The sequence below is a fragment of the Geospiza fortis genome, unplaced genomic scaffold, assembly GCF_000277835.1.
Source record: "Geospiza fortis unplaced genomic scaffold, GeoFor_1.0 scaffold166, whole genome shotgun sequence".
NCBI classification, from domain to species: domain Eukaryota; kingdom Metazoa; phylum Chordata; class Aves; order Passeriformes; family Thraupidae; genus Geospiza; species Geospiza fortis.
The window spans coordinates 10,793,692-10,805,889 of record NW_005054310.1 but is presented as its reverse complement, the minus strand read 5'-3'; the positions used below and the strand labels follow the sequence as shown (position 1 = coordinate 10,805,889).

General features: G+C 37.6%; 1 protein-coding gene across 1 annotated transcript in view; it reads right to left on the bottom strand.

Moving 5' to 3' along the window:
* Positions 1-12,198, bottom strand: part of NELL2 (neural EGFL like 2) — a 117,225-nt gene that overhangs the window by 79,359 nt on the left and 25,668 nt on the right. Inside the window, exon 9 of the mRNA XM_005419305.1 lies at positions 814-905. Coding sequence (XP_005419362.1) covers positions 814-905 — 92 coding nt within the window. The remainder of the gene's footprint in view (positions 1-813; positions 906-12,198) is intronic.

Here is a 12,198-nt window from a genome sequence, read left to right as displayed (position 1 = left end):
ATACAATTTTAACAACTGTATGAAAATGTTTGAGATTTCCAGAAACTGGTCTGATGGACTGCTGCATGATGAGAAGGGAGAGGAATTGCTCGCCTCTTTTTCTCTGCTGAGAAATGTGTGTTAAGGTTTTCAACTCCAGCCCACAGCCTGCAGCTCTCTAACCAGACAGGATTTTTCCCCATCCCTCCCCTAGAGAGAAAACACACAACTCACTGCAGCAGTTTGTGTAATTCTTAACCCACAGCTGTCCCTGAGGTATATTTTAAAGTATGTTTTTGCCCTAAAGAGCAGCTTTATTCATGCAGCAGGGCAAGACTGACTCAGCATCAGGTATATTCTGTTTACAAATAAAAACCCCAAGCCTACCCCATTTCCATCACTAGAAATACCAGATACCTGGTGTACCAGCTCTTTTTCTTCTTTTCCCCCTAGCTTTTCCTCTGAAGAATGATCCTGAATTCCAAACTATGCCCCCATCACATCTGTTTTATCTCTTACACCTGAGCACATAATTTTGAACAATAACACTGCAGATGGAAACATAAGGTAATCTGTTGATGTTTCATTACTGACGGTGGGGACGATACCTAGGGAAGAAAGAATGCTGCTTGATTGTGAAGCTGTATCAAAGCTTGCAGCTATGCAAAGTAAATTTATTTGCAAAAATTTGATGTGGAACTCAGACAACATAAACACAGGACCTATTGGATGCCTTTTCTGTCACTTCCTAAGGTACACCTATCTATATTTCAAAAGCGTGACTTTGATATTTCTAACATGCAAGAATTTTTATTCCATCAAGAGTATTCTTACCTTGCACTCAAAAAGAACACAGTCCCCTGAGCCTGAATACACAGTTTCTCTTTGTCCTTCAAAGTAGGTTCTGCCTTCAAATACACACACCGCTTCAGAGAATAAAAACAAAACAAAACAACACAACGCAATTATTTTTCTATAAACGCATAGGCATACTGCTTACAGAATTGATACATTTTCTTAAAGAGAACTGCATTTCAAAATAAAACGACTGATTCAGCTGCAAGAATATTCTAAACCCATCTACAGGACTCTAGGATATCATAAGAAAAAATATTAGAGGAGAAAAAATCCCCACAAAGTCCCCAAAAAGGCACACATAAGCAGAAAGGTGAAGGACGCTGAAGCAATATGGAGTACAGATAGCTACTGAGATGGCAGAAGAGACATGTCTCAGGTGACACCAAGAAAGGTGACTGCCTGCAACACAGCTCATGGCTGCATGGGAAAATGGAGTGTGAGAGCAGAGCCAGTGGCATTAATATATAATTAGTTTCTTGAAGAGGAATGTTGCATGATAAAGGGTGATCACTGAGGCCACATGTTTATTTGTTATCACAGTCCTTTGATGTTTCCTCACCCCACACATTACGTTATTTAAACATTATGGATTTGTACCTTGATTATCCCATTTCTTTATCATTACTGCTAAGGCATATTAAAGTATATGAATTTTATTGTACAGTAACTATTTTTGTGATTGTCTTTTTTTCTTACCCCCCAACAAAACCAGGATCAAGTCTCCAATGATCAAATGACAGACAGATGTCACCAAGACTGGTGTTTGTCATACCATGGCCTTGGTGATATTCCTGCACCCCAGCAGCACCAGGTTTTATAGCAGCATGCAGACACAGCTCGTACTGGATTGCTCACTAAAACTCCTATTCACTATTTAAGACTTACATAAAAAATCTTCACAGCAAACTGTCTTGCTTTTTTTTTTAATGGGTCCATTACTGCAATTACATTATGCAAAGTATAAAGGCTGAGTAACGTAACTGCTAGGTACAGATGTCTGTCTCTGTTGCTTGGGACACAGTCAAGGCTCATCAAGTTAGCACAATCATGAAATAACAGGAGTAGGTTACAACTTTCAAGTTCCAGATTACATAGTTAGAGGTCTAATTTGCTAACCATTGATTTGGAGATGCAAATGAATTATACTTTCGCTGAAAGATTTCTCTATTCTGTTTAAATAGACTGCAATTTTTAGACAATTTTAAAATATCTAAAAGTACGAGACTTTTTGTTTTATTCATTTTTTACTTTGAATGACCTATATTAATTAGCATTATTCCTTTTATTTTCCTTTCTACTTTACTTTCATTTTTTAACTTGCAGCTCTTTCTTACTACTTCGTCAGCATGAAAAAATTAAAGTTTTGGAATTGATGATCAAAAATAAGTGATAGGTGTAGCAACAAAAATGTGGTTTTTGAAATTCAAAAATATTGGTTATAATTAGGTTATAAAATATAAATTATCTTGTGTGATATAAGCTTCCAAAGTGCTCTCCCAGTCCTTATCTCAATTCACCAATCTTTTGTTACATTTTCTCTTTCCTGTACAGCTGTGGAGGGGAGTGGGAGAGCCGCTTTGGGGTGTGCCTGGAGTCCAGCCAGGGTCAACCCACTACATGCAGAGTGTGTGACTCACAAAGAGTCATAAAAGCTCAGTACTGTGTCTCCTTCCTCTCCCCTTCTCCCCAAACCTCCTTCTTCTAGAAGGAAGTATATTAAATAATTCTATACAAATCTTTACCACAAACAAGCAGATTTTGAATCTAGGCTAGACAAGACAATCACCCAGTCATACATATCACCTCCAATGCATTACAGGCCATGACACTAAACTGAAATATTCAAAATATTAAGCCCTTTCCCTTGTCCCATACATTTCAGTTTCTAAAAACAACTACATGTGACAGGAAAAAATGCAGTGCAGCATTGCCTGAGGTGCACACAATGGCAATGAACTGTTAACTTAACACATCCTCATGCTCCCAACAGGAAGACTATGACTGTTCACAGAAAAGGCAGAAGACATCAAAATCACTGTCATTCTATCTTAGAAGAAAATATGCTCCTGAAGCCAAAATACTCTGAACACACGAGTGAGACTACTCAGGCATCTTAAAAAAAGTAAAACAAAGTTTAAAAAAAAAAGTAAAACAACAAACCACCTCAAAACATAGTCCACTGAATCCAGTCTCCTTATTAACGGCAACAAACCTGATTCTTCAAAGAAACATAGAAAATAACACATACAGAAGAACCATCAAAAGAACACATCCACCCTAGTGTGAAATCATAAAGCTATTTTTTATTTCACCAACAGGCTTTGGAGGTCTTTGCATATGAAACCATTCTAATGCAGTGACACTGTATCACAAACACTTGCTTTCAACAAGAAAATCAGCTCTACTCCATAAAGTCTTGGAAACAAGAAAAACTTAGAAATTCTGAGTCTGTGAAAGATGGCTCTGCCCAGATGGCCCTTGACCCTTTCCCATGTATCTTTATGCACCCAAGGATTGTTTCTGAAAGGTTAGAACATGGCAGCAGACTGCATGATTCAAGCCTGTGTGGTTGCCAGAAATTTCAAGCAGAGCTCACAAGCCCACCTCCACAATCACAACACTTGGCCACCATGCAGCTAAGAAAATTCTATCTCATCCATTGAACTCCCCTAAATAAACAATCCAAGCATTTTGCTGCAGTTTTGACAGCAACTTTATAATGTCTCCAGGTAACAGGGACCTGTCTATATAGAATGACCAAACTATGTTAAATAAAAGACAGAAAACCCAACAAACAATAAATGCCCAATTTAAAAAATTAATTGAAACTGAATTGAAAACCTGTTAAACTGAATAATCTAAGCACAAGCTTAAGCATGTCTTCTTATGGACTGCAGCTGTCACTGACAACATTCAAAAGGGGTATTTCTTCTTAAAACTATGGGTCCATGTTTAGTTATCAGGACAGACCAGTGAGTTTAGAGATGGTAAATTTGCCAGTGAATACTGTCCTTTCTTCTCCCAATGCTGCCACAAATGCCTCTTTTTCCCGTCTCTTGCCAGCCCACTCCTCTTCCACTGCCCACTGAAAGGCATCCTGACAAAGAGTGAAGGGCAGATTTATATCAGGCTACCTGGAGGCTTCTAAAAACTTTAAGATAATCTGGTTAGGTGAGTATTAAGCACATATAGAAAGATTTCTAGAAAGACAAATCTAGTATCATTTTTCTGCACCCCTTTCATCCTAAGACATTAGCACCCACACCCCGGGTGGTGTGGAACAGAATGTTCCTCCTGACAGCAACTGTCACAATCAGTAAACATCCCATGATGCTGGTGACTCCTGTCTTTATTTTCCTTCAGAAATAAAGATGTTTCAGCAACATGAATGTCTGGACTAGTACTGTGTAAATGGAAAAGTCCGCTGAAGATTTAATTTCTGCTTGGCTAGATGCTTCCCAGGATACTCTGATTAGTTTGTGATTGGTATCTCTCTGGGGAAGCATATCATCCTTCATCTTCCTAAGTCCTTTCATTCAATAGACTGAGTCACAGTCAAGACATTACCTGATGATTAGCTGTTCCAGATCTTGGTAGTTATTGCCTATGTAGCATTTCATCTACAGCTGAATTACATCAACCCTTTCCTCTTGCCATCAAATTTCCACATTCCCCCAGTGCCTAAAAATAATATATATTGTTCAAAGCAGAGGTTTCTAAGAAGATGAGACAGGAAGCCTACAAAACCTGCTTAGAAGTTTGACTACTCTTTATCTATTTGTATGCAGAAAGTGATCAAATATTACACTGGTAAGCATCTGTGTACAGGGTGTAAAAAATTATTAGCATGGTCTGCTTGTATTTACGGAGCTGTATTAATAATGTGACTATCCTTTAGTATTATTTAACACACTGTGATGACATGGAATCTTCTCCATGTTCTTCCAGCAAAAGGAATCTTTCAGGAGCCCCCTTGCTGTTGCGTTTGTTCAATTAATTATCAACAGTTTTTTAAATCATCCCTTCTCTTCCACAATCCTTCTTCCCACTGGCCTCCAAATGACACTTTCCTTTTGTATTATTTTAAATGTCCATACAAGATCCATGACCCAGCAAACTCCTGCCATCCATTCACTGAGTTCTTAGAATGTCAAGGAGAACATTTTCTCATTTCTGCATTTATCACCTTCACTGTCTAGATTGTGCATGCCTTCCCCTGAGCAACGCACATACACTTCCCTGTGCTATCTCAGCTAGTTTGGATTCAGACTTATGACCAAGGGAAAACAGAAAGTTTAGCACATTGATCAACTCCTCAAACCACTTTAATTTCTTGTATTCACAACTGTCCAATGAGTGGCAGATACGACTTGCATTTTGTGAAATTTGTCAGTAATTATGAATGGACAACCTAAAAACTGATAATTAAGTCTATGTTGCTTCATTCTTTGTTACTTATGTTGGTTGGTTGGTTGGCAGGGAGGAAATACACCCAAAATTATCTCACACAGAAAAACCCCCAAACCTGTCTCATTCACTTAGTTTTCCTACCTCCTCCTTGGAATCTCTTTGATTACATTTTCTACTGCTCAGAGATGAAGGCCTAGGCATTGTGTAAGTCCCATTAATCCTACTTTGCAAGCTTACATAGCGCAAAACCACAGTGTGGCTCTATCCTTAGAAGTACAGAGATAATCACCACCTTCCTGAATGTCTTTCTCTTGACAGCCACATCATTACTAGGCATGGCTCTCACCCCTTTCTCATTTATCTTTGGGATTTGGGCATTATTTCTTCTTTGTTCATTTTCTGGAAAGCACAGACTCCTCTGTTGCTGCAGTCAGTGAGGCTGCAGACTTACTTTATTTCATGCCATCTCCCGCAACAATTCAAAATTATTCCAAATTTCAGGCTGAAAAATATATTGCAAATTTTTCCAGTCAATCACTACTGAAAAGCTGCATATATCTGCTTCTGCTTCCTCAGCTGAAAACAGAAAAATGTATTTGAAATTTTATCATGACAAGGAACCAATTACTATTTGTGTCTTACGTCTTATTAGCTGGAAAAGCTAAATGTTTCTATTACATTTAAAACACAAAGTCACTGTTCTATATCAGTCTTAGAATCACTCAAGATTCTAAGTGTGTGACTACAGTGTGAGACACCTCCAACAACACTAACAGGCTGTTTAGTCACAGTGGCAAGGAGTCAATCTGAAATCCTGAATTCATTCCCCTACCTCTCACATTTCCTATATTTCCATTAACTGCTACCAGGAAATTACATAATTCATCTATCCTATGTAGTGTTGTTGAGAAGCTTTCTATAGAAATAATTTCAATCCTGGAATACAGGCTCCTTGAGTCATCCTTAAAGACTAAACAGTTAATCTGAGCTCTGAAAAAGCAGTGCAAACATGACTAAAAACTCTATTGACAGCAGTTCAGCTGAGGTAAATAGACCTAACAGATGAGTAAAACTTTAAAGTAGGCTGCCAGACGGGAGTCTGGGAAAGAGGCTGCAGCCAATCAAAGCCAAGGGACACTAATTGCACAAATGCAGGTATCTCTTGGTAAGCAAAGATCCAATGTGGACGTGTTTGACACCAGCTTCCCTTAAAAAGGGCATTTCTGCTATTCACATTGCAACGTTAGCTAGGTTAAACACAGCAGCCAAAACAGTTCTACTGAATGACATGCAAAACTTTGGTGCAATGGACCATATTCTGCTTGCTAAAGGGAACTGGAGTATTTTGGACTATATACATAGTATTTTAAAAACTTGGGCATGTCTAATGTGAACAAATGCCCACCCATTTTATGACAAATTCACTATATTCACTATTGTTGTCAATCCAATACCCAAACAACTTTCACAGCAAAATGTCAAACTATAAAATCAAACACCTTAGACAAAAGTCTCAGAGGGTGTCAAGAGAAGAAAAGTAATTGAGGTTAATATTAATTAAAAGACAACTGTATTACAATTATCTTAAAGGTTTATAAATAGCATAAGACTCTGACAGACAAAAAGAACTCCAAGGCAAATATTCCAATACAGGCTTGCTTAATCCCCATAAAGATGGGATTTGACATTATCTGATCAATTCCTTATGTCAGCTATCCACAACACCAGTGACATAGCTATATTTATTGAAGGTGCTAATAGATATTTTATCAAATGCTGACAGGGAAATTTGGACTTTGTTCCACCTTTTCTCAGCTGGACTGCTGGGCTAGTTGTAAAAGATACTTTTCTGAAAACTTTGTTAAGAGAAAAATAGCAGAGTTTAGAAAACTACACATGTCCCTAGAGCACCTTATGCTTCAAGACATGGTTAAATTCACCCATACACCCATCAGAAATGCCTCAAGTCACAGGTATTCACATGCAAGATGAAATTGAATTAACTGATTCAGATTGAGTATTGAGAGTTTATGAAATTAATGAAAAACTGCTAAAGACTTGCACACTTTTCAGTCAGTATTTTGAAATCTATGAGAGCTAAACAGATATCACCAACCAGCATTAATTTATTACATAAAAAGAGGCTAGTGTTCTCCATTGCCATAAGTTAAAACCATCCATAGACATGACATGGGTGGGAAGACATGCAACTACTCCTGCAGCTGTGCTTACAAGGTGTAACTGTGCCCCAGATACTTCCAAGAGGTGGCAGAGGGAAAATAAAACAATGTATTTCATCCATTAGGATATTTTGCCCAGATTTGCCACTAAGAAAAAGAGTGCACCAATTATGCATAATTTTAAAAGACATACTTTTGCACATGGCAACTGAGATGGTGGCTTTCTGCAGCTTTGTGGACACAAATCACGTGAACATACTCAGCAAAAGGCAAGTGCCTCTGAAGAGCAGCATTTTCTCAGAATTTGAGAGTTTCATTTGACAGTATTAAAAAGATCCTATGCAAGCTACAAAACTACAAGCTCCAGCACCATATAGTAAAGCTGGCATTTATTAGGGTGAAAAAAACTTGGAAGTGATGTTTCCACGCTCCCAAGTCAAAGGTTCCACACAGCTTCTGCTCCAAAAATTTACAGCAACCTTCAACAGTCATGGAGGATTTTGACTAAAACTTGCCATATTATTTAAGTACTCACAGACTACACTAGTATTTAAACAACTATCAGGGACCCTACAGATGCTTTTATTCTCAACCAGAATATCCTTGGTCCAGAACAGTTTCCACAGATGTTTTGCTAGAAATTCTGCACTATCACTTTGCTGCACACACCTCCCTAGTGAAGGCACAGCATCCTGTGACCTGGCATCCATCTCACCGTATTTATTTTCCTCTCAGATCCAAGTTCTTTCACTTCTCCTAGGAACAGCAGCCCCCGGTTAAGTTGGCTGTTACAGCAATACTCACGTTTGCCTTCTTGGTGCAGGCCAGTCTAATGTGCTCAGACATTCCCAGGAGTAGAGCACCACATCCACTGCTGTTGTTAGATCTCACTTCTTTCAAAGCACCTGCATCTAGCTCTGTACAGCAACTGACAGGGTTTCATGCTCCCAACTCTTCTTCCATCCACTTCTGTTCCCACATAAGGGATCTGCCAATCCTTCCATCCCTCCCTTCAGCCAGAATGACAGGATTAGGTGGCATAATCGCAAACACTCCAGATAACTGCATTTAACATTCTTAAGCTAAGTCCTTAGTATTAGGTTAGCAAAAGGTTTTTAACACAGACAGCAGCGTAAACACATTTTTGGAAATCTTGATTAAAATTGGTTACGCAAACTGGCTTTCTTAATTTTTTATATACTCAATCCCAACCTTCATTATCTAATAATATTTAACCAAAATCTAACACTAAAAAATCAGGTATTAACAATAGTTTTAGAAATTTTCAAAAGACAGTTTTTAAAAGAAACCTATGTACATCTAACATGCTGTTTCCCAAGGTTCCTAGAAGTGACTATTATCCATTGTGCATTCCAAAACAATACAATACTTCATGTCTGAAGTCAGTTCAGGATTTGAAATAATTAAAAATTTAAAAGTAGCTGGAGCAGATGTTCACAGATTCTGCTATGTCACAGCTAATTTCTCCCAAATGTATCTGTCGATACTCCGATACAACACAGAAAAACTAAGCTGGAGTTGCAGTAGCAGCTGTTAATGTAACCACTCCTTTTTTTTCTTTGGGAACATGAATGAAAGAAAGCTTTATAGTCCCTGATAATTTTTAAAAAATCGTATCTGTAAATACTCCTATTGTCCTTAGGAGGACCTTTCTAGACATCAGGCAGAATTCACACACTGTGCAGTTCAGTCTGTTTATCTATATGGAACTGTATTCAACTCCAGCTGAGCTTTGGCTGCAGCACTTTTCTCCCTACAGTGGCAAGCAGCATCTCTGTATTCCTCCCATGTCCCCTGACCTTGCTTCCACTGGGCATATACCTTCCTTTTTGGCCTTAGCTCTATCCAAAAGATCCCTTTTCAGTCAAGCTGACCTTCTGTCTTATCTGCTTGACTTCCAGAATGTTGGAATTGCCTGCTCCTGTGCTCTCAAAAGAGTGGGTTTAAGAAGTGACTAGCACTGCAAGAACCAGTGATTCCCCAAGGATGTGATTTATTAATTTATATGTCTATTTTAACTTTCTACTTTGAGAATGTATTCATTTATTCCCACGTTTCTTCACAGCAACTCACCAACAGAATACTGCAAAGTTAATAAAATGAAAAACGTGTGGTTAGGGGCTCACCAACTCTGTTCATAAAGAGTTACAGAAGGCAATGGACAACATTTAAGCATCTCAAAGCCACACACTACTATTATTAAGAAGTCTGTCTGAGAAATTCACAACAACCATACCCAAGATTGTTATCTCTTCTGTGCTATACTCAGATTTGATTTTTTGTTTACATGCCTTGAGGATCTACAAGGTTTCTAGATAAAGCATGATGAAAACATCTACAAAACTAAATCCCCCTTTACAAGCCTGTAAAATTAGCCTAGAGAGAAACACTGCACTTTAGTCAATATGAATATAACTTAGTGAGACATCTTAAGGAAATAATACCTGAATTTAGATGTCATTGTCAAAATAACAACAACATAGAGAGAAGCGTGCCTGTTCATCTTCCCTACCTTCAAAGTACCTGACGTGCTTGCTTACTAGACAAAACAGGTTATGTGCCTATTTTCCAGATGAGTCAAGCATATTTACTTGCTTTGATTTCAGGATGGGGGGGAAATCTTACAGCTGAAACCAGGTGTTTTCTGAACCAATGTATTACATCAAACAATAATGCCACTGTAATTCTAATACTACTATGTATGTAGTACATACATAGACATCAGAAACAAAAGGAAAATTTGTTGGACAACAGAAAAAAAAAAAGGAAACCTAATAATACCATCAAATTTCTTCATCTATTAGGAAAAGAAAAAAATTGTAGAATAATGTAGAATAATGTTAAGGGATTTTGACAAAATGTCACAAATTAAAATGAAATCCGGAAAACAGTCAAAATTATACTTGAAAATAATTTAAAGCAAGAAGGGGAATACCAGAATTTTCACTTACAATCAGAATCTTACATGAATAATTTCAACAAGTAGAAGGTGAAAATAAACTAGTCAGCTACCCTGTAGAGAAAGTCTTAAGATGATCAGCCACCCTCCAAAACAAATGAAGAGGGCTTTCTTCCTAATAGAAACTGGTAAGAAATCAAAACCCCCAAAAAGGCAAAACTTAGTAAAAATTCTCTATATTGGCAGAACAGAGTTACAGAAACACCACAGAGTCCTGTGACTGGTACAGTGACAAAAGCAAACTGCAGAAACTCTTCAAAGAAAGAGGATTGCAATGACCTTTTTGAAGGCAACAGATGAGGAAAGCAGGATAAAGGTCTGCTACATCATATCAGACAAGATTTTCATTTTAAAGTTGTGTCTCACATGGGACTAAGCGACCATTATTTGAAGCTGAATATATTTTATGAGCTGACAGATGCAGAAACAGTGATCAATAACAGCCTGGAGGTCTATACATCACACTTCAGATATCTGCAAGCAGTAGTTAAGAGAAGTATACCAAGCAGTAGATAGTTTAATTCAGTACATGTTTCCACTGAAAAAATGTCAAACTTCTGCAGTCCAAAAGACTGAAAGCCATGGGTTTAAATCATTATCTTCACAAAAAGACAAATAAAGGGTAACAGTGTACATCATTTTATATTAATCTCACTGAATCAACTTCATTCATATTTTACCATCCCTTCCACGGGAAATAAGATCACATTATTGACAGTTTTGTGGTGAGTTTTCTTCCAATAATTTATTTATTGAGTTTCAGCCTTGACAACCTTCCATTTTTTCATTTCTCAGACATAGGCACTATCAAAAAATTTTATGTAAGCCTTCTTGTACACTCTCGTATCTCCTACCGGTGTCTCCCTTAAGCCAGCATTCCATCCAAACAACCCTTGTCAATGTGGCAATCCTGTTCTGAACAAGAGCACATCAAGTGCAGACTGATCTTTGCAAAATTGTGCAAGCCAAGAATCCCATTTTGTTGGTTGGCTGGGTTTTGTAAAGCCTTTACTCCATCAGTACTCGCTGCCTCCAACTTCTCACGCTTCTGTGACCTTGTCCAAAGCCTTTAGTTCTGGGGTTTTCAGCTAAGGCTTTTCTCTTTTTTTTTCCACAGTACATACCCATTGAAGATATTTGCTACTGATATTATAGGTATTTCCAAGATCTACAGAAGAAAAGGTCCAGGCAAAAATTAGAACATCAGCTACAAGCTGCTGATTTGGCAATGTGCTTCTGGTTATGGGACAAAAAAAACATCCCCAACAACTCCCCACACAAAAACCCTGAAATAAAGAAAAAAAAAAAAAAAAACCAAAAAAAACCACTACAACCCCCCCAAAAAACAAATCAAACAAAAAGAACCTCATAGATCAATGATGCACATATAGTGACATAAGCACATCACTGCTGAGAACATACTGAAATCAACACACAGACATATGACTGCCTACATATTCTAGATTATTTTTGTAAGTATAAATAGAACTTTTTTTTAAATTATTATTTCATAGCTATCTAAGAAAATTCTGGTGAAATCAGCATTACTAAAGTTAGGGTACCAACTTATTAGATGCTGGAACACTGCCAATCTGTCCACTCCCAGCTGTCTGGAAGCAAATATATCTAGCATATGTTAATGTTTTATTTGCACTGGAAATAAACTAAAATAATAATATGCTGCAGGTATTTTATATTTTATGAACTCCCTGGTAAGAATATAATGAAAAAGGAATGGAAAATATTAGCTCTTTTCCCACACAACCTCAACAAAATAGGTTATAAGGAAAG